The sequence below is a fragment of the Schistocerca serialis genome, chromosome 3 (assembly GCF_023864345.2).
Source record: "Schistocerca serialis cubense isolate TAMUIC-IGC-003099 chromosome 3, iqSchSeri2.2, whole genome shotgun sequence".
Taxonomy (NCBI): Eukaryota; Metazoa; Arthropoda; class Insecta; order Orthoptera; family Acrididae; genus Schistocerca; species Schistocerca serialis.
Window position 1 is genome coordinate 274,942,719 of NC_064640.1, and position 23,142 is coordinate 274,965,860.

At 38.1% G+C, this 23,142-nt stretch overlaps 1 protein-coding gene across 1 annotated transcript in view; it reads left to right on the plus strand.

Moving 5' to 3' along the window:
• The window catches only part of LOC126470052 (prostatic acid phosphatase-like), a 58,194-nt gene extending 36,352 nt beyond the window's left edge, over positions 1-21,842 (plus strand). Inside the window, exons 7-8 of the mRNA XM_050097554.1 lie at positions 4,765-4,948; positions 21,562-21,842. Of these exons, the coding sequence (XP_049953511.1) occupies positions 4,765-4,948; positions 21,562-21,683 (306 nt within the window). The 3' untranslated portion in view covers positions 21,684-21,842. The remainder of the gene's footprint in view (positions 1-4,764; positions 4,949-21,561) is intronic.
• The last annotated feature ends 1,300 nt before the right edge of the window (positions 21,843-23,142 follow it).

Sequence of the window (23,142 nt, forward strand, 5' to 3'; positions counted from 1 at the left end):
AATTAAACTCACTGTTTCTTCAAAAACATCTATTGGAGAGCAAATTGACAAGTTCTAGTAAAATTTCACCGAGCACAGATTTAGCTCTGACCATAGATGGGTCCACAGCAATTTTCATTATAGGCCTATGGGACCCAACATCTCACAATGGAATCTGTCTTGTGACTGGAACTTTCCACGCAAGCTCTGTCGATAGTCTCCCTGCAGAAAAAGGTATACCACCTTGCAATATATGCTGCAAACAGTTCTGAATTAATTACTTCACTAAGATTCATTGTAAACTTAAACATCTCTGTTGCTCAAGGCTTTTCCAAGGCATCAACATTCATTTCCTGGTGAACCATTCAAAAACATACAGAACAGCACAGGGTGATCTTATTACTTCCAGTAACTCAGCCACCCTCCAATTAGTTAGCTTCCCTGTTTTGTATCCCTGGCCTTTCGTATGAATGGGGTGACATCAAGTACCTGAAATCCATTGCTGTAGGTTTTGTTAAGTCCTCCATTACTTGGCAGATATACTGCCAATTCCAAGAAGGATATGACAGGCTGCTATGTATTTATTGACAAACATTTTATGAGTAACACCCTCTTTCCACTGTGTGTAGTATTTACATGATGGAATAAGTAGCAATACTTGGCCAACATCCAGTCCACTAAACTTTGATTGATAGAAGCTTCCACCAAAAATTGGGAAACTCACTTTTACCTTCTTGAAGAGAAGCTGTATCCATATGTCACATTGATATTGGTCATACCTAACTCAGGCATAGTTACATACTAAAGTGAGAGAACCCTCAGTGTATCTGTCAAAAGACCCTGAGAGGTCTAACGGAATGTAAAGATTGACTTAGCCCACACCTTGGATTACATCTTGACCAGTCTTGGTCATCACGGCTGACGATGCAACAAAAGCACCTGTGTTTTAATATTCCTGTGGGAAAGTGGATATTATCGCATGATTTAAAGCCACTAATTTCAGCAGTATGTTTTGGATTTGGGAAAGGAATGCAGCTTGCTGTAAGTTTGCCCTCTGAAGCTGTTCATATGGCTCCATCACTGCTCGAACTTAAATGCTGTTTCTTACCTCCACACATGAAATCCATATATGAGTACACCTGACAAAACAGCCCCACCCCCTCCCCCTTAATTGAGCACACTGGTTGCTTTGGAGTGCTGTAGATGATGTAGAATAGAACTGACACCAGGTGTCAAGTGATGCGCCATCACTAATGTCATGGCAGTGTGTGTGTGTGTGTGTGTGTGTGTGTGTGTGTGTGTTGTTGTGTCTTAATGTGCCCCTGGCCACACCAGGAATGAAGTTGCTGGATTTGTTGTTGTATCAACATGGATGGTCCAACATGTCTTTAAGGAATGTTTTACTACTCGCGACTATGTAACACTGCATAAGAACTGTGCTATTAAAAATCTTAAGTGACTGGGTCCAAGCAATGGACATTTGGAGCCAGGTACATTGTAAAGGGCCATTGCTGACAGTGACACACACAGCTGTACATCTTTAGTGGGCCAGATAACACTAAAGCAAGACAGTGGTTGACTTGAAGCCTGTAGTGTTGTCTGATAAGCTGCAATTTTGTCTCCATTCAAATGTTGTGGGATACTGAGTGCACCAGTGGACAAATGAGGTGTTGAATCTGCAGTGGTTGCAAGGTGTACTTTAGGCTGGAGGTGGTTCTGTGATGTTTTTTGTACCATAATTAGGGCTCGCTCTTTCAGGCCATCGTGAACACAAACCAGGATGTTTATGTCAATGTCCTTGGTGATCAATTGTTGCCCTTTCTTCTACATTGCCTGATCTGCCTCCTAGAAAATATCTGGGATGTGTGGAACAGCAGGTGAAATTTAACAGTCAACATCCTCTCAATTTGGTGACTCTAAGGATGTAATGGTCTTTTAGAGCTTCAGCTAGATATGGCATAGCTGAAGAAGCTGTGGACTCTTTCTTGCCAAATTGAGGTGGGGTTATTGAGATGTCTCCTGGGTGATTAATTTTTTGGCTAATATGCTTACATTATTTTTCCTTATCACTAATGATAACTTTACTGATTTTCTTTTTTCCTCTTGTAGAGTGTCTCCTGTACTGGCATCACTGTAGAAAGAGGGGGGGGGGGATTGGTTGGTTACATCTTCTCACACAGTTCTTGTCCCAGGAGAGCCTTTACCTGCACATTTTCTCTAGATGCTCTACTGCAACATTTTCTTTTATTTGTGTTCGGTAAGTCATTTCATGACAGTGTCACAGCCCTTAAACAGTTTCAGCATTGTATTATCTGTGTAGCTTTGCTGTGTAAAGAGACTAATAACTATGCATCTGAGCCCTTTAGGGTGTATATATATATGCATAGTTATTAGTCTCTTTACACAGCAAAGCTACACAGATAATACAATGCTGAAACTGTTTAAGGGCTGTGACACTGTCATGAAATGACTTACCGAACACAAATAAAAGAAAATGTCAATGAGCCGTGCTATATATATATATATATATAGGGAAACATTCCACGTGGGAAAAATATATCTAAAAACAAAGATGATGTGACTTACCAAACGAAAGTGCTGGCAGGTCGATAGACACACAACATTCAAGCTTTCGCAACAAACGGTTGCTTCATCAGGAAAGAGGGAAGGAGAGGGAAAGACGAAAGGATGTGGGTTTTAAGGGAGAGGGTAAGGAGTCATTCCAATCCCGGGAGCAGAAAGACTTACCTTAGGGGGAAAAAAGGACAAGCTTTCACAACAAACGGTTGCTTCATCAGGAAAGAGGGAAGGAGAGGGAAAGACGAAAGGATGTGGGTTTTAAGGGAGAGGGTAAGGAGTCATTCCAATCCTGGGAGCGGAAAGACTTACCTTGGGGGAAAAAAGGACAGGTATACACTCGTGCGTGCGTGCGTGCGTGCGTGCGTGCGTGCGCGCGCGCACGCGCGCCCCCCCTCCCCCCCCCCCCCCCCCCACACACACACACACACACACACACACACACACACACACACACACACACACACACACACACACACACACACCTCGTGTGTGTGTGTGTGTGTGTGTGTGTGTGTGTGTGTGTGTGTGTGTGTGTGTGTGTGTGTGTGTGTATACCCGTCCTGTTTTCCCCCTAAGGCAGGGCCAGCCAAACGCTGCACAGTGTGCAGATGTGCGGAAGTGCTGCACATGTGCGCACGTGTGTGACAGCGAGCAGCAGCGACATCTGTTATTAGACATGTGTCCTAAATGAACGGTGGCTGCTCCACTTCCCTGTTTGTGGTACAAGCAAGAGCTTGTTTGTGAAAGATTTTTCTCGGTAATGGAAACGAATAAATCAAGGTTTCGATGAAGCATAAGTGATGAAAATCTTCGCAACTGCTTGCGTTTGTCAATGAGCCGTGCTTTTGCGCACGATTTTAACTATATCATTTCTCATGACCAGTGATAAATGTGTTCGGATTTATTCCTTTCATAATTAAAAATTACTGTTAACTAATTGTGCATTATTGTCTCATTCTGCTCCATGTTACATTATTATAAGGAAAATTGGTCATTAAACCGATTGTTCCAATGTATACTTACATTTAGGGGATTTTATTAATGTGTGAAGGGCTATGCTGAGCTGAAGTCGATAAAACATAAAATTCATCTAATTGTTGGTTATTATGCAGATTTCAGACAGAACTGATGAAAGATATAGCAGTAATGGTACTGAAATAACAGGTCATCATCGAGAGGTCTGCGATTATCTTTCTGTTCAAAGATCAGTGAGACAGAAATTATGTGGGCGTAACTCAGGGCACCGAGAATTAGTTATAGGAGACCTTGCATTAGTTTAATGTTATTTGAAATCATGAATAAGGTTCGCTGGAAGTCGCTAAGTGCTCTCTTTCTTAAATACTAGCTCAAAAACATTACATGTATTTACGTGCCGTCAGTCAAGCTGCCTTAATAAAAACCCATGGTTGTTAACTGTATTGCTTGTCTTACTGGGTTAAACTGTTAACATAAAAGTAGATGTCTCAATGAGCAGTGACAGTAATGTTTAATACGCGAAATACCTTCCCATGGTTGGCTTGCAAGCTGTGGAAAGAGCAGTATAATTCGCCGGTACAGAGTATCCCAGCAAGTGGATAAAGCGACATCTGTGCGTAGAAACATGCACTGCATGAACGCTGACGGCTGCGGCGTGCACGCTGTGACCCGGAGGTTGCACACGTGCAGGAGCACCGCACGCGTGCAGAATTTCTGGCCGGCCCTACCCTAAGGTAAGTCTTTCTGCTCCCGGGATTGGAATGACTCCTTACCCTCTCCCTTAAAACCCACATCCTTTCGTCTTTCCCTCTCCTTCCCTCTTTCCTGATGAAGCAACCGTTTGTTGCGAAAGCTTAAATTTTGTGTATATGTTTGTGTTTGTTTGTGTATCTATCGACCTGCTAGCACTTTCGTTTGGTAAGTCACATCATCTTTGTTTTTATATCACACAAGTTTTGAACAATTATGAGACTGAAAATGACTGCAATGTTGAGTTTGGTATGACTATACTTACCTTGTTCATTAGTTACCTTTTCCTTAATTTTGATTGCACTATGTGGAAGCAATGTGAGAAACAGGGAAACATAACATTGCAGAGTTTTTTAAGATTATACCAGCTGCGGCAAAAAGATACTGGACTCATACAAGGAAGGATAACTTCTTTCTTAGCATTGTTTTATGTGACTAAAACAGTGACAAATAATTCTGCATGCTTATGTATGTTTCTAGATCTTTTACAAAAACACAACTGACGAGGATCCATTTCTACTTACCATACCAGGATGTACAGCTGCATGTCCATTAGCAAATTTTATTGATTTGACAAAAAATGTTGTTCCTGAAGACTGGAAGGAGGAATGCCTGATGTCCTCTACAGCAGAACATTTTGAATTCAGTCTCTTGTCGATAATAAGTAAGTAGTAATTTCAATGAGTTCCTCCATTGTAAGAGTTTGTAATTAAGTGTCAAGTATATAATATTTTCATTTGAAATGGCTGAGCATGATTGTTAAAATACAGGATGGGCAAAATAAAACTAGTCCAGAAAATATTTACATTAAGACTTAAACAATGTTTTCTGGTGTTCAAACTCTTTTTGGATGGTTACTGTTTCTCTTCACTGCAGAGCCCATTTCACACCATTTTGCAACTGAATTTTGTATTGCAGTTTGAGTTTTAAACTGTTGCACAAACAGTTCCAGAGATGTTTTCCACATATTGTGCTTCACATAAAACTTGATGACACCCACACACTGTTTTATCATGAACACAGTTTTGTGTTGCATTCCACTGGTTACTAAACACATCTGCTCCCCTCCTACATTCAAACATAATGACACGGTGAAGTGCTTGGGACAGAGCATGCAGGAGATGCACAGACATCTGACAGGAACTGACGGGTGCATTGAAATCAGGTTTCAAGCATGTTATGCGATGGTCAGTTCTCATGTTTATTAACAAGGGTCAATTCCACACCATGATGGACAAAATGAAACTGGCCCAGAAAATATTTCTAAGACTGATACGGAACTTATCCTTATTAATCAAGACAAAAACTGCCCCTCACAGCGGATTCTGGAAAATCTGATAAGTGTGCTGTCACATGTCTGTGCATCTCCTGCATGCTCTGTCCTGAGTACCTTGCATCATTACGTTTAAGTGAGTGAGAGGAGCAGACATGTTTAGTGGCCTGTTGAATTTAACATAAAATGGTGCCCACAATAAAACCGTATATCTTCATTGTCAGGTGTTATGCATAGCACAGTTGATATAAAATATGAGCAGAACTATTTCTGGAGAAGTTTAAGACTGCAGATGTTTTGGTAGAACCTCCAGAAAAGTCTGCAATGCAAAACTTTGTGGCAGAATGGTGCGAAATGGGCTCAACTGTGAATAAAAACCATACCTAACTCAAAGGAATTTGAACACCAGAAAACATTGGTTGAGTTGTATTGTAAATATTTCTGGGCTAGTTTTATTTTGCCTACCACGTGTGTGTGTAAATGTAGGTTTAGCATTTCATTTATTTTTTGGATTGAATGGCTGTAATGGAAATTGATATGAAATTCATATTTCTCTTTTATGAAATATGTTTTGTGTTATATCTTTATTTTTGGCTTTTCATAAATATTTGTGCCTTATTTTTGGGCTGGCAGAGAGAGCATGAGTTGCTAAGTGTATCTATTAAAAGGTGAAAATCATAAGAATGTTTAGACTTTGATGCATCTGTAAATATTGAAATGAAACACTGTTTGGTTTTCATGTAAGATTGTTTTACTTTATCCATAATTCATTTTGTTTCCAATTGATTAGTGAGAAAGAATATGGGCCTTAAGCTGACAGAATTGAATGCCATCAATAGATATGGTAAAAAACAAAACACAATAGCTGAAGACATTTGTCCTATGCAAAGAGAGAATAATCAAAACTTGATACAAAGTGAAACTACAGGATAGAGAAAGGCATGGAATTTTTTGAGACACTCATATCAACAGACTACTGTGCTCCTTATAGAAAACATTCTAGTGCAATAGTCCAGTGTAGTACGCTGATGTGATGGCCTCAATCTTCACAGGGATTTTACGACAGACTAGATCTTACGCACATTCAAGCATCAAAACTGAAGGATGAGTAGGAAGGATTAGCAATGCCTTGCTACAATTGTCAAAAGTTAGAACACACAACAACTGCATGTGGAGACAAAGCAACCTGTGGAAAATGTGGATCAGCTGCATACGAGCTGAGAACATTATCCACCTCCATCCATTTTGCTTCAGTTACTTCTGCAACCATACAGTGTGGTACAAGGTCTATTGTGTGTTTACTGAGGAGAAAGAAAATTAAAGAACTGTTAGTCACCAAATGAATATCTTATGCCAGATTAAGAAAAGCAATTAGTCAGTCAGCTCCCAGTGTTTGCTACCACATTTACCTCTGCTCTCAAGAAAACCATCACAAAGTTAGATAGTGCTTCATAGACATATGATGATACTGCTTCAGTTACTATGTAAACCAGCAAAGCAAATCCCATATTTGCCAATGAGGAACCCGGAGATCACCACCAGTGAAACAAAAGGAAATATCAGCCCATACTACATTCTGTGATAAAATAAGACTATTTGTAAAAAGAAACAGTTTCTGAAAACTGCTTGCTTGCTTACTTACTCCATGGCTCTACAGCCCTTGAAGGGCCTTGGTCTGCATCACAATATCCTGCCATTCTAGCCGGTCCATGGCTTTGTGTCTCCATCCTCTGACACCCAGATTTTTCATGTCTGCTTCAGTTCCATCCACCCATCTCTTTCTGGGATGTCCCTTCTGTTGTCTGCCTCCAGCCTTGACATCAAAAATCTTCTTACATGTTCTGTCTTCCTCAATTCTGAACACGTGACCTGCCCACCACAGTCTTCTTACTTTAATGCTAATGACAATGTCAGGTTCTCCAAAAAATTGTTCTAGTTCTGCATTCATATGGGTGTGCCAACCTTCTTGGCCGTATATTGGGCTTTATATTTTATGCATAACCTTTCTCTCCCAAATGCTTAAGATCCTTTCCTCATTTGCAGTCATGGACTACATCTCAGCACCATGCGTAACAACCGGTCTTTTAATTGTTTTGTAAATGAGGATTTTAGATTTTGTGACAGAAGCGAGTTGCTAAGCATGGGTGGTGTGGCAAAGTAGCATCTGTTGCCTGCCGCTACTGTACCTTTCACCTCACTGCTGTCATCATTTGTCTCTGTGATAGTTGGTCCAAGGTACTTCAAGTCTCTAACCCTTTGTCGGCTATCCTGAGATTTGGTAGCTTTTGTTGATTGGTCACTGTCCTTATATTTGGCCTTTTCGACATTGACTACCAGGCCAAGTTCTCTTATACCTCTCTCCAGTTGTTAATTGCTGAAAACACAAGTCTTGTAAATATTAGCAGAGAACTCTATCTGATGGAGACAACTGTGAATTAGAGCTTGTCACACATGTCATAAAAACAGCAAGTCTTAAGACAATTTCCTCAAAGATCTGGCTCATACCCAAAAGAAAAGAAAAGGACAGAAACAAACCTTCCTGCTAAAATAGATTCCATTATTATGGGTCTCTGATTGAATTCATGACTAATGCTGCAGATCTGAAGTTTCTTGAATAGGAAAGACCCTTTGTGTTTCGTCCAGGTGACAGCTTAAAGGTGCCAACAAATTTGTGCTAGGGTGCTACAGTTATACAGATGTGTGCTTTATACTTGCCACTACATAACCTTAAAACGCACACATACACACATACGCAAGCTGCTGAAAAATTCATATTGGAAGGTACTTTGCACCAGATTAGTGATTCTCTGCCCCAATTCCATTCGCATAGTGACCAAGGGAAAAATGACAGATTTGGTAGGTTTTGTTGGTTGGTCATTGCCAGATATTTGGTCTTTTTGACATTGACTACCAGGCCAAGTTCCCTTGTACTTCTCTCCAGTTGCTAATTGCTGTAATCTTACCCTCCAGCACATCACCATTAAATTTCTCTTAGTCTCTTCATTATTTTCAAAAGCTTCAAGAGGCATAAGATATACAAAAGAAAAACTTTTTACTTATCTGCATTTCCTCTTCTTGTTGTTGGCTCCAAGTCTTGCGTGTAGGGGTACATTCTTGCGGCTGAAATTTTGATTTAACGTTGTGGGTTCCTGATGACTAAATAACTGATGAAGCTTTGCCTGTATTATTCTTGAATTTTATTCTTTGTCACATTTTTCATGCCATCTTAACAGTTACCACTTCTATCACACCACAAATTAAATTATTAATGACACAAACAAAAACACATCTGATTCCATCAGAGGCATGGCCACCACTCATATTCTTGGTACTCTCAATATTCCAACAAACTTTTTTGACAAAAGAAGAATCTTCGCTAAAATATATCATTTTGTAAGTGAATCCAGAAATAAATTTAATAATTAGTGTTAGATTGTGCAATTAATAGTATGAATTTTAAGTATACCAGAAATTTAGTAATTTTAAATATTTTTAAAAGAGGAGTAATTTTAACTATACATACAGAGTACTAACAAATTAATTTCTTTATGTACATTTTAGCCTGAAATATAATACATTGTATACAAAATCAAATGAAATTCTTTCAATGAAACAGCCGAGAATGTTCACCTATACCAGATTTGGGATTAATCCTGGTATATGAAAAAAAAGTTGTTAGAAACGGGTGTCCCATTACATGCTGAAAACACAGATCTTATATTAGCAGAGAACTCTGTATTTGATGGAGACAACTGTGAATTAGAGCCTCTGTATGCACCTTATCCTCTCTTATCTTATTCTCTGATCACTACACTGGTGACAGTAAAATTGTTGCACAGTTTTCCTCAAATACAGGTCTCGAAATTTACTGGACAGGTTTCTACTGAACAGTTTTCACTAGAAGTGTGTTGCCTTTCTTTTGTGGTTTCCCATTTTAGTTCCACAAGCAACTTTACTTTCATATGGGCTATACTGATCTGTTTTTATCATATCAGTATATTTCTTAATTTGTTTGATTTCTGTGGTCTTTTCTGCTTCATACAAACTTGGTGCTGGAACAATACTGTTCAGTTTTATGCACAAGCACCTTGTGTGCAGTTTTCTTTACAAATATGCACAGCTCTTGCCCAGAAGCCTGCTAACAGATCTGAGTTTCCCATGTGCCTTCTCTAATGCTTATTTTATGTGATCATCCCATCCCATTTCATTTCATATCACTTCTTAGTACTACCCCTAAATACTTTTATGATGTGATGCTCAAGATGTTTACCACTAATATTGTAGTCAGATACTATTAGGATCTCTCTTTGTTGTAAGCATTATCTTGCATCTGTCCACATTTAAAGACACCTGCCATTCATTACACCAAATGGAAATTATGTCCAAGCCTTTCTGCACTTTTTTAATATTTTCCAATGACTATATTTTCCCTGTAGGCAACAGCGTTTTCAGCAAACAATCTAATTTAGTGCTTTTGTTGATATTTGATAAATCATTTGTGTGTATTGAGACTGTAACAGACCTTAATACACTTAGATGGTGCACACCCCACGTCACTTTCATTACTGTACAATATTCACTGCCCAATATAAAATACTGGGTTCTGTTAGTCAAATAGTCATCTAGCCAATTTAATGTCTATAAACATATGACCTTCATGATATGGAACTCTGCTAACATCTGCTCTTGTGGCCCAGTTACAGAAAGCCTCCTCACAGAGGACATCAGTCTTCATAGCAGAGGGGATGTCAACACTGCAGTGTGGTCACTATCAGCCACTGATCCCTGTCTGCCCACACTCTTGTGTGTAGTGCTCTATGGGGAATTTGTAATGATTTGCACAGTAGTGTCCACTTCCCAGTATTTGTTTACTATCCTGAAATAGCAATGCCTGAATACAGATCATCAAGATGAATGCTTAGCTGTGCGAACTAGATTTTTACAGTCACTCAGCTGTGTTTGAAGACTGAGACAGCGTACAGGAAATGGGAGATCACAGTAACTGTGATCTATTAAACCACTGAAGCATTCATTCAAAGAGTGGTCCACTTGGAAGACAATATTTTCGTTTTAGGAGTGGGCAATACATTACTCAGCAATCAGTGACAGGCTTGTAGGTACCCAGAAGTGAAATGTGGTGGCAAGGTGAGGTAGGGGGAGGGGGGGGTCTAGGAAAGGATTCTTGTGTATCAGTAATCATTCCATGCCAGCTACTCAAGTTTGGAAATCAATAAAGAGAATTTCTGGCAAGAGCAGTACATCACCTCTTACAGCCATTTTGAGAAATGAAATAATGGTGAGTAAGTTTACAGATATGGCTTCAGCCATTTTGGATCACTTTTGTAACATCACTTTCACAGTCAGATAAATTCCAATATTCCAGACCATCTGCAGAAAGCTTTTACTGCTTTTTCAGCGATGAGGAAAGCTGTAACAAGTTAGTCTCTGTGTGGGGGCTGAAATCATCTTTCTGTAGTGAGAAAATCATTTTAGGATCTGATGAAATTGGTTGTGCCTGTTGTCAGCTGTGCTTGGGTCAAAAATATGTGCTTGCTAATTGTTTTAATAAAATCTAGTCATATAAACAGTATCCCAACACTTGCAAGTAGACAATAAACACTCCTCTATTGAATCCTGATGAGGATAGTACCAGTTCAAACCATTTCTAGAAAGTTGCTATCAACATCTGTACAAGAGATACTTTTGAAACTGCCATCTAATAAAGGTTGTCAAATTCCAAAACCTCCAGAGTCACTTCCATATTCATATCGTATCAGTCTAGTCTTGATAACCTAGATCTACTGGAGACAGTCACACAGTTATCTTTCCAGAATGGAAATTACTTAATTGGTGTGTTTTTAACTGTAAAAGACTTATGACACCACTAGATGATGTAACTTCCTTAGCCACTTTACCAAATGGTGCTTACAAAGATATCTACTGATTCTTATTCAGTCTTTCTTTGGGGAACGTTACTACTGCTACAGGGTTGGTGTTGTCCTGTAGTCTTGGTTTACTCATGAGAAAGGTTTGTTTTTTTTCCCCCTCCCCACCCATCCTCCTGCTCCCCCTCACCCTCTACCCAGTGCAGCATTTTAAGTCAGGCATTGCAATAGCCATGCTTATACCAATGCTGTAGCAGTTATTAATAGAATAAGGTGCTATTAGAGAGTGAGCTGAAAGAACCCACAGAACCTAGGGGGCCTTGGTATCATTGAAATGAATAACAAGTACATGATACAAATACAAATCTGAATAAACTGGTAGCAGCAGGCTTCCATTTTTAACATGTACAGAACTTGATATAGGACTGTGCATCTTAAATGCTTCCACATGTTTGAGAAGGTAAGGGTCTCCAGGATCCAGGTTTTTAAACAGGCAGGTTAAGCTGCAAATATACAAAGTCATGACCATGCCAGTCTTGACTTACAGTTGTGAATCATGGACATTAATGAGTACTTGTGAGTATCAGCCCAGAATATTTGAATGCACAGTGGTGCACAAGATCTAAGAGCTAATTCAGGGTAATAATGACAAATGAACATCTGAAACAAATATTGAGCTGGACTGCCTTATATAATGAGATCACATTGTAAGATTAATAAAATGTAGGACAATATTCAGACATGTTCTTAAGATGGATGCTGGAACTTTGAGAGGAAAAGTTTGTGAATGGAGGCCAACTCTAAGAAAGTAGAGAGGAAGGCCATAAAAGTGGCGGATAGATGTGGATGAAGGTATAAAAGCTCTTACAGCCATTTTATATAAAAGCAATTGACCTTAGATCAAGGTGATCTCAGAAATCTGCAGTGCATAAACATTAATCCCAGATTATATTGCCTTTGAAGTAGGATTATTGTTGATTGCTGAAATTTCACAGATCAAATAATGTTCAACTGCAGTCATCAGTTCACAAGTCAGTGACATTACAAGACAGTTTTTGTTTTATGCAAATATGAGTTAAAAAGAATTAAATAATAAACGGGTTTAAAGAGGCTGTTATCTACACAATAAACGTTAAGTAAATAAACACCACTCTCACACTGTTGAAGCTCAAAATATTTTTTAGCTCTAAGGCTAGGTTAAGAAATTATTGGCTATGTAAGTAATGAGTAAAGCTAATGACAGATCTCGTAACAATTCTTAGAGGTGACTCATAATTAATGTGACCAGTTTAAGGCATTTTGTAGACACTTGGCGGGATTGGAAGAAAGGGAAAAGTTAAGTTTGTGGAGTTCAATAATGATTGCACACTCTTTACAAAACTGTTCTGTTGGCTTGAATAGCAGTAACTACACAATTTGTCGTAAATTTTTAATTACAAAACAAGTGCTTAAACTGCTATGCCAACTGCACACACATATGTTGACAAATAATAGTATTAGTAGTATGCATATGTAAGTAAATTTGTAATTATCAGATGGTGGCTTAGTGCTTGCACCCTGGAATATAGTCCAGAGAATCTCAGATTTGATCTCATATCAGTAGAATTTCTTTCCACTTGCCTCTTCTTTCACCTCTGGTAATGTTTGTTTTTGAAAAATGCTGAGTTGTTTAAGTTTAGGACTCAGAGTAAAACTACATTGTTCAGCAGTTGTTGTAGCTGCAACATTTGACTTGCACAAGATAATGCAGCTGTCAGTGCATTGTATGTAGAGTCTGAAATGGATGATAATCTTTGTTAGGAGAAAAGCTTATGAAAAAATTCCACTACCAATTTTCTTTCATAAAATCAGTATTAGACATTGAGAACATCTTCTGTTCTTTCCATTTTTGGGATGCAATTGCAGCACTTTAGATTCTATAACAGAATCCTGGTTTTCACATTGCATGTCTGCTTGTAATTAGAGATTATTTTTATTTCAAAATATGTGACATATTGCTGTAACAGTTAACTTACACTATTGTTCTTATCATTTTCATTGTCAACAACAAGGAGAACATTTTCATTTGAAGTTAAGTTGTCAACTCGTTTACTGATGTTCAGAATGAACTACAGCCATCATTGTAGTAGAATAAGAAGTGGATGAAGTGAATAATATTCTACACTATCTTGTAAGCAAAAAATTCATCTGAGGATATTAAAATGTGTACAAACCACAGCTTATAACTTTGGTCTGAAAATCTGCACTATCATTATAGAGTTTGGAGATAAGAATAAATTAGTGGCTTCAGGCTTGCAATTAGCTTCGTCCCATTTTCTATAACAGTAGGTCAAATGAAATTACCACTGCTAGATTGTTTTACAACCTTGAAAAGTTTTCACACTGTTTTTGCTTCATTTTATACAGCACATGTAATTACATAGATATGCAATGTAATAATTGTAAAGCGTGTCTTAAAATTATACCCTGTCATGTGTGAATGTTTCCTTGGTCCTTTTCTTAGCATTGTCATAATATTTCAGAAATCTTCAGTCATAATTTGGCACAGTCTTCTGTGAATTAAAATCAACATCAACTTCTTTACACACCTTTCCTTTGTTGATTGTTGTAACTTTCCTACTTTTTTGCCTTCTGTTGTGTCTTTATATTGGTCGAGTATGATTTCCACCAACAAATCTTTTTTGGTTTGGGAAAGTTTGAAGATTGCACCTCATCCAGCTTACTTGCCTCCATCTTTAAAACAATACACCTTCAATAATAAATACTGTGTACAAAAGTTGTACAATTAATACCTGAGGTTGAAATGCAATAATTGTGTCAGTATCTGATTTTTAGTGATGTTGTCAAAACATGTTTCATGCTAATTTAGATCAACACTGAACCTGTGGATCGAAGTTTAGTTTTAGTGTCATACAATAGAGCAGAGTCCTGAACAGAGTTCAGTTTCTGAACTGAGGTCAAAATTGACCTTCATTCAGTGATGTTTATACAGTCAGCCCTTAGAGGTGAAGGAAGAACTGCACTTGATGAAGAGGCTAAGACCCACATAGCATTGTAATAGTGTAAGATGATGATCTGCAATAACTATCAACAGTAGTTCATCGACAGTAGAGTCCTGTTAAATGTTCAAATTTCAAGGATAATTTTACAGTGTTCTACACTTCATGCAACCTGGTGTCCATAAAAAGAATTAAAGCGAAGCACTAAAAGACTGGCTGAATGAGCAGAAAATACTGATTTTAGGTTCTGGTAAAACTACTTGTGTAATTTTAACCTCACACAATGCATTTTAACCATCCAGATCGCAAAGTAGTGACACTATTTTAAAATTCTATGAATCTGTGCGATGTCTGGTAATTGATAAGTCATTCACCCGGTTACTGGACATGAAATACTAAAGAAACAGATGCATAGGGTAACTGAACATTTTGAAATACTTAAGATGATGAGTATGGGACACTTGACAAATCTTGTCACCTGTAGTTGTAGAAAGTGATCATAAGGCTCCAATTTCATTCAGGCAGCAGTATTTATGGAGCAGTATTGTCTATATATCTCAAGGTCCTTGGTGTAGTCCACCATGAATGCCTCAAGCTTTCATCGGGCTCTTGTTAGGCCACCCTTATTTTGAGTCTTAACTCCTGAATAATTAACAGGTTTGGCTGCACAAGTAAGTGCACTTCTTATGGCACTGGAGCAGGAAGGTTCGTGACATCAAATACACCATATACAAAACCAAGGTGATAAGGTGTTGTTCTGCTGAGAGTTTTGTGGGGGGAGAACTAGTGACTGTAGGTAGCAGATAGTCTTTTTTTTTCAGTCAACAACCCAGTACTGGTGAAATTTTTCCAGTCACACTTTTGAAACGAACTGATGTTTACCAGATTGGGAATTTTGGATCACCCATCAACACAGATTCATCCTCCAGCAACATGAGCAACCAGTATGTAGAAACTTTAGAGTATCACTTTTGACAATATGTATTTTAATCAAGTTTGTTTTATTTACTGATGAGAGCGCAGTCCTCAGCTTTCTTGGGTGTCTATCCTTTCATTGATGACACCGCATAGTGTAGCACAGTCACAGAAGTATTATAGATGAGGAAACACTTTTTTTCATATCACTAAGTGCACATGCTTTTATACTAATCAAGTGTACTTGCCTCTTTTCAAATGATGCAAGGCATCGAGTGCACCAGTGAGGCTTTTAACTTTCAATGTGTCATGAGTGTAGTCCATTTTGGAGGTTGTATTGTGATGACTTTTTGTTGTGCGACTAGAGCCCTCTCATTCAGGTTACCCTGAACATGCACCAGGATGATGATATAAACAGTTTTGGTGATAAAGCACTGTCATTTCTTCTACTTCTTTATGATTAGTATGGTGTGGACACACCTGTGTCTCCAGGTGACAACAGCCGTGTTCACAGGGCTCCTGGTTTGGTAAAGACTCAGGTGCCCTGTCACCCTTGACTGGCATGCTAAACCACCTTATCAGAAACCCACAGAAAAATCTTAAACTCTCTGGAACAGCAGGTGAAACATAGCAATGAGCATCCCTGCCATTTGGTAACACTATATGATCTAATGGTGAGCCTATGGCATACATTACAGGGGTACTGACATTGATACAGTTTGTACATATTGAATGTTACCCTTACTCATCTTTGTTGGACTGTAGCCAATAGGTGTGTGCTCCATCATCCAATTATAGGCATGTTTTGGTGCCTGCCAATTTGGCACCCAGTAGTTGGCCAGAGAGAGTCTGGAGAATGAATCGTAGGTAAGTGCAGTGTGCACAGTCATGCATCAGAATGTGAAAAGTGGGTACAAAATATTAGTAAATGCTGAGTCACATTAGTTTTGTATGAATTGAGACAACATATAATATTTTATTGTGGCTGGACTGAATCAGAAAAGCAATGGCTAAATCAAATGAGGTTGTGGAATCATGAGACTGCTAAGGTACTGTAAATGATGAACTCTAGACATTGAAGGAACTTTTCTATGAACCTGAAGTGTATAGTACAAACTGTTCTGATTTCAAGAGACCTTCATAATTTTATGTATGGTACTTATTTATGTGTAGTGAGAATAGGCATTTGATAGGGAATTTGTCACATAGGAACATGGTTAGGAACTTCAGTACCATGATGCATGTACCTTGGCAGTAAAGCTGCCAGCTGTCAGGATCGAGAGTCTGATGCCAAACCAATATGATACCAGAACAAAGAATCCAGTATTCAAGAACCCACATTAATTAACAAACAGTGTGGGACTTTACAGGACAGTGGAGGGGGAACCTTTACAGCCTACGCTAGTTTTAGATTAAAGTTGGTTCTAGAATACCGGATTACCGTATTTACTCGAATCTAAGCCGCACTCAAATCTAAGCCGCACCTGAAAAATAAGACTCGAAATCAAGGAAAAAAAAAATTCCCGAATCTAAGCCGCACCTGAAATTTGAGACTTGAAATTCAAGGGGGGAGAAAAAAATTAGGCCGCACCACCAAACCGAAACAAAGTTGGTCCATTGCAATATGAGACACAATTTAGGTCGATTGAATGACGATATAGCTATAGTAGTTTGGTTCGAGTCGTAAGCTTAGCAGTTATGCTTTACCAGGTAGCCACTGCTCTGCGTCAGGCGCTCCATCCGTATTTATACGGGTACCCTTCCTTTTTTGTGTGCTTCGTCTGGTTTGAATTGATTGCTTATTTTTCTTTGATCTGATAAGAGCCATTCTCTTTGTTATAGGTGTTTATGTCACTCTAAAATGAAACTGCATTATTTTAATGTGTCATGCATTGTTTGTCGCATTCCGATATTCCGATAATGAGTGTTTACGACCTGTCGCCGCTCGCGGCATGGCTTGCTCTTGTGCGTGCTACCGCCGCTTACAATTAAAGAGAAATTGTCTCACTAACAAAACAATGGCAAGAGACTGCTATTTGTTGTTACTTACACTGCTGCTTTCTTTAATAAAGATCAACAAGGAGCAAATAATAGACTGCGTATGACACAAGATGCTCACAATGAGAGTTGGCGAAAATTTTTCTTCGTTTGAAAATCTTTGCGGACGCCTCTTTAGCACATTACATTCTGTACAGAAATTAGAGTCATCTTAGATTTAAAAATCTAGTCAATTGCCGTGCTTCATTTCTGACTGTGTCACTATTAGGCATAATAATAATACGAATATAAACATGGCAGGATACGTTTATTCTTCCGCGTTTGCTGTTGTCTCACTCTAGTTTCGTAGTTTATTAGGCAGACAGGATTTAAATGAGATAGCAGTAAACACGAAAGAATACACGGCAAAATGTTTATATTCGTATTATTTGTATGGTGAAGAGAATACTGCATGTGATTCACAATTCACGAAAGTTCCTATCAGTAACCATCTCTTCTCATAGGTAGGTAGGAAAAAAATCAGAATGTAGAGTTTGCCATATTGACAAACATCCCGAACAGTCTTGCCAGTCGGATTTTCGTAGTATTTTGAAATGCTGCTGCATTCGAAGATGAACAATACGGAATTTGTATTTATTTCATTGGATAATGTATGAAAATGCAGTGGTCGAAACTCGGGGCGGAGAAAAAGCTAGTCTTCCACCCTTTTTTTAAATTTATTTACTGAAGCAAGGGTTTTGGTGCCAGAATTTATCTTTGTGCCTGCAAAGCATGCCTGCACTACATATATTCGATGGCAGAAGTTAGTTGTGGCAGCACCTACCAATATTTTTCAGAATTTCCGCTTACTTTGCACTCGATTGTAAGCCACAGGCGGTTTTTTGGATTACAAAAACCGGAAAAAAAGTGCGGCTTAGATTCGAGTAAATACGGTAATTAGTTTGCTTTTGTCTTGGTCTACGATTAAAATCTTGATCGTGACAGCATTGGTGGGTAATTTTACTCCAAGGGTAATGTATCATGGTATGAAGTTCCTAACCATGTGTAAGTTGCATGTGTTCTATCAAACTCCTATTCTCACTATTTTACATAACAGACAGTAACACACAAAAAATGAAGAAGGTACCTTGAAACATCACAGCTTTTGAAAACTGATATTTCTGTGCCTCAAATTTGCAGAGAGGCTATGTAAGATGCTATAATTAAGTGATGTGAGACTGAGATGTCCGAAGGCTCTAAGCATTAAAGTGCCTCAGTTTCAAAATTTGGGATGGGAAGGGAGTTAATCTGTTGCAATTGTATAAAGGCAGTGTCACTTACAATTTAATATGAAATTTCAGCCACAGCCAGTGGTGAATGCCCATTAAGTGCCAGACAAAACTCCAAAGGTGAAACTATAGATACCTCAAATATTTGTAGTGTAACACAACTGTTGAATTGCTTAACCATACTTCACCCCAAACTATAAAAAAAGATTAATAGGTAAAATATGGAAGAATGCCATGACATGTTGGACCACATTGATGTCAGACAGAACAAAGTATTTTTCGATGGTTGTGCATACTTTTTGTGTGTGATTGCTCACTACATCTGCTGGCTGTCTATTTGTCATTCCTTTGGGATTTGACAGCATTCATATTGAACTGTTATGTCATTACTAATATCCGTTGTAATTTTATGTGCTGGCATATGTCTGAATAGCTTTTTAACCTCCGAGGCCCTTGTATGTCTTCATTTAAAAAAAAAAATCTGTAATTTTTTGTTTGATTTCAAACTGCTTTTCAGTACTCTTTCACTAACACTGTGACATTCCTCCTATCAAACCTGAACGAGTTACCTTTTTAAGTTTTTTTGTATAATTCAATATGTTTACCCATACACTGTGAATGCATAAGCAGAGCTTCAGAAGCCCTCACACATTTATAAATGTTCTTTAACCTATGTTGTCTTCAACATTTGTTTGGGAGCAGTTATTAATTCGACAGTAACTGTAGTGGTATTTCCAGCAACAGGAGTGCCAACAGCAGCAGTAGCTGTAGTAGTAATAGTATAACTAAAAATTAATACACACTGCTTTCACATATTGGCGATGTAGGTGTATTATTGATCTTTTTGCTATAAAATGTTTTATTATTGCATAGTATTGTTATCCTGTGCTGCTCTTGTCAGCCTCATTGTTACTGTAGTTTGTTTGTTGCTGCAAGGCCCATATTGTTACCAGTATGACTCGTTTAGTGCTGCCCAAGCTACTGTTTGAGGGACACGCCTTTTGCTATGGCTTCGACACACAAATCAAGAGAGTCAGTACGTGCAAATGCAGCTAATTTTGAAAGTGTTTTGGCTCAGTGGTTTGAAGAAGATGATTCTTGCGAGGAAGGAAATATTTTTGAAGATGCAAGTAGTGAAGAATGAGCCAATGAACCTGCAGATGCGAATATTGAGGCAGATGACAGTTCTTCCGATAATATTACTTCATCAGAGTCTGAAAATGAAGAACCACCACAATAAGGTATAGAAGACCACACATACATTAGTCGGAATGGAGCGATTTGGAAATTAGATCCTCCTGCAACTTTTCGTACGCCTGTCCATAATATCGTAAAGAAGGCACCTGATCCAGCCCGTGGTCTGAAAACCTGTAAACCTAATGATACCTGGGACTATTTCATCTCCATGGAAATACTAGAGGAAATCATCAACTGCACAAATATTGAAGGCAGAAGAGTGGCTGCTTTACGTGGTAAAACGTGGAAAAACATTTCGCTTGCTGAAACGGAGGGTTTTCTCGGTCTTTTACTGCTTTCTGGTGTTGAGAAGAGTTGGGATGTCCCTATTAGAGAATTATTCTTGGATGAAAAGGCAAATCCTACATATAAGGCCACCATATAAGTAAATAGATTCGAGGATATAAGGAGAATGATTAGATTTCATGACAGGCATACCCGTGAAGCTCGATCTGCAGATGACAAACTTGCGGCTGTTCGCTATGTATGGGAACTATTTCTTGACAAGTGTAGAAATGGAATGATTCCCAATGATTCGCTCACAGTTGACGAACAGCTAGTCCCATTCCCTGGAAGATGCAGCTTCACCCAGTATATGCCCTCTAAACCAGCCAAGTATGGCATAAAAATAATTTGGTTATGTGATGCTACATCTGCATATGCTTTAGACGGAATTGTTTACACTGGAAGGAAGCACCATGAACCTATTCAGAAAAATTAATAAAATGTTAGTCAGGCCCACCAGAACCTGTTACTCTTAGGAATTTTTCAATATGACAATAAATTTGACAGAAATAAATTTAACTCCAAATAATGATTATATGAAAAGAGGAAAATTTTAAATTAGGGCAGGGCCTTGGAGGCCCTGCATATGCATTCATGTGTGTTTTCGGCACCATGCATCCTAGGGTCAAAGTAATAAAAGGGAATAATAGTAAACTGCCATAATAAATGGAAATGTTCACTATATTGTAACATAATGAAGGAGATTGGGTTGTTGAGTATTTCATTTTGTGTGTGTGTGTGTGTGTGTGTGTGTGTGTGTGTGTGTGTGTGTGTGTGTGTGTGTGTGTGTGAAGGGAAAGGCCTTTAGGACTTGACTCAGTGATTTTTATTTTATTTTATTCAGACAAGGAGTCATGAAAAAGTGGACAAGAATAACTGCAGTGTTGCTCTTTGTTGATTATATGCACAAATTGCAAAAGCAAAGCTGTGACAAAGTCTAATGAAACTATGTAGGATCTGATGCACTTCAGACTGCATATTGTTACTAAATAGTCTTTGAAGCTGCCAAGTTTCCTCCCCTTTTATATTTTTTTCCTTCTGTAGTATAATGAGAAAGAGAAATGTAGATTATGACTCATTTACCCTGGCATAAGCAGTTATTTGGTTTTTAAATGTATGGCATGTGAGGAAACAAGTTGAGAATGTCTCCATGTTAAAAAATGTATCTCCTGTTTAGTTTGTTAGAGTATTCTCTTCCAAGTAACATTAATGACAAACAGCAATAATGTATCAAATGAGGAATTTCTCCCAGTTGGAAAGCATTTGGTTTGTTGTTTTGGGAAAAGTCTGTCATTTAATGTAGGGTTTTGCTGTGTCTGAAGCTTAAACATGTCTAAAGTAATATTATTCATTAAGTCATTGTTTTCCCTTATGTGTTGTATTGAAAGATTAATGAGAGAATGTACTTTCATTTACAGCTCTAGGTATTTCAACAGTATTGGCTATTCTGTTGGTAATATCAGTTCTTTTGGGCACAAACTGCTGCCGAAAACAAAATGCAGATTCATACTACTACCACAGAGTGCAGACTGAAAGCTGAAGCAATGTCATGCAATTTTACAATAAAAAATAAAGAAAAAAGACTGAGTTTGCTGTGATGTTAAAATAATTTTATGTATTACCTTGTTTTGATGTGTATTTAAATTTTATTGTATTGTTACTCAAAACAAGAAAGATCTTACTGGCTTCTTCTACTGTATTTTAAATTTGTTTGAAGTGTTGTGCAATTAGGGGTGTCTACCTCTATTTTATGATCTCACAATTCATGGTATGTCTAACAAGTGACATGTATTAACAGTTATGACTAAAGGATTTGCTGCAACAAAGTAAAGAAGCCAGTCTTCAAGCACTTTGGCCTCCATTTCTTGTACAAGTCCAAGAGAGGTGGTCTACCATTTCCCTCTTAGGCATTTAGTGTGTCTCTGCTACCTAACTACTGCATCATATGATGGTGCACTGTTGCTGTAAACTTCGACCAACTCGGCATGAATTGTTGCAGCATTGTTCCCCTTCTAATGCAGGGAATGAATTACCACACACTACTTCATTTTATAAATGAATTGCACCAGTTTCTTTTGGTTCCACTAATGACAGGCTATCCTACTATTTCAATTAATCAGTGAATACCAGGACTGCTGACTGTATCTGCATTCGCATCTAGACATATTTTCAAATTTTTTTTATTTTTCATGTTGCGTGTTAAAAACATGGCTGATTGTTGCAGCAAAATGAAGTTTGCTTTAAATGAATAGACTCAGTACTAGGCACACAATCCACTGGTCACATTCCTTTATGTTGCTGTTGATTTGCATCTGTTATGTTCAGAATCTTATTTTAATCGAGAATGATGAGAGACTGAATAACTCACTTCAAGTCAGCATCTTTCTCTGTGCCTAATTCCCCCCTAAATAAATTTCAATTCTAAATCATTAATATGTTTCCCAAATTGTGTGTTCCAAAGTAACAGATCATGCCAGGTTTGTGTATCAAATGCGTGCTATATATCAGGTAAAACTGATATAAATATATTTGCATTATTTGTACAATGATTTTTAAATTAACTTTGACACCTGAATAAAAAGCCCAAGTAATTATAAAATCAATAAAATAGGTACATAGCCACTTCAGCTAAGAAAAATAATTCATGAAAACTGACTGCAGCTATACTCCATGGTACAAGTGAAAATATATGTTTTTATACTTTTTTTGTCTGACATAAAATCTAGTAGTGCCACACCATAAGTCATTTGTAATGGAAATGTTACACTTATCCACATGACACATGACAGGAAGTCAGCAAGTAAAATACCATGCTAGGTTATGCAGTTGTGAGGTACAGTGTTATGGAAATATTATATGAGCCAATCAATGTAAAAAAGAAAACAAATAATGATGAGGGGAAGTGTTGAGTGGTGAATAGCATTATTAACAAGCGCACACACACACACACACACACACACACACACACACACAGACAGACAGACAGACAGACAGAGAGA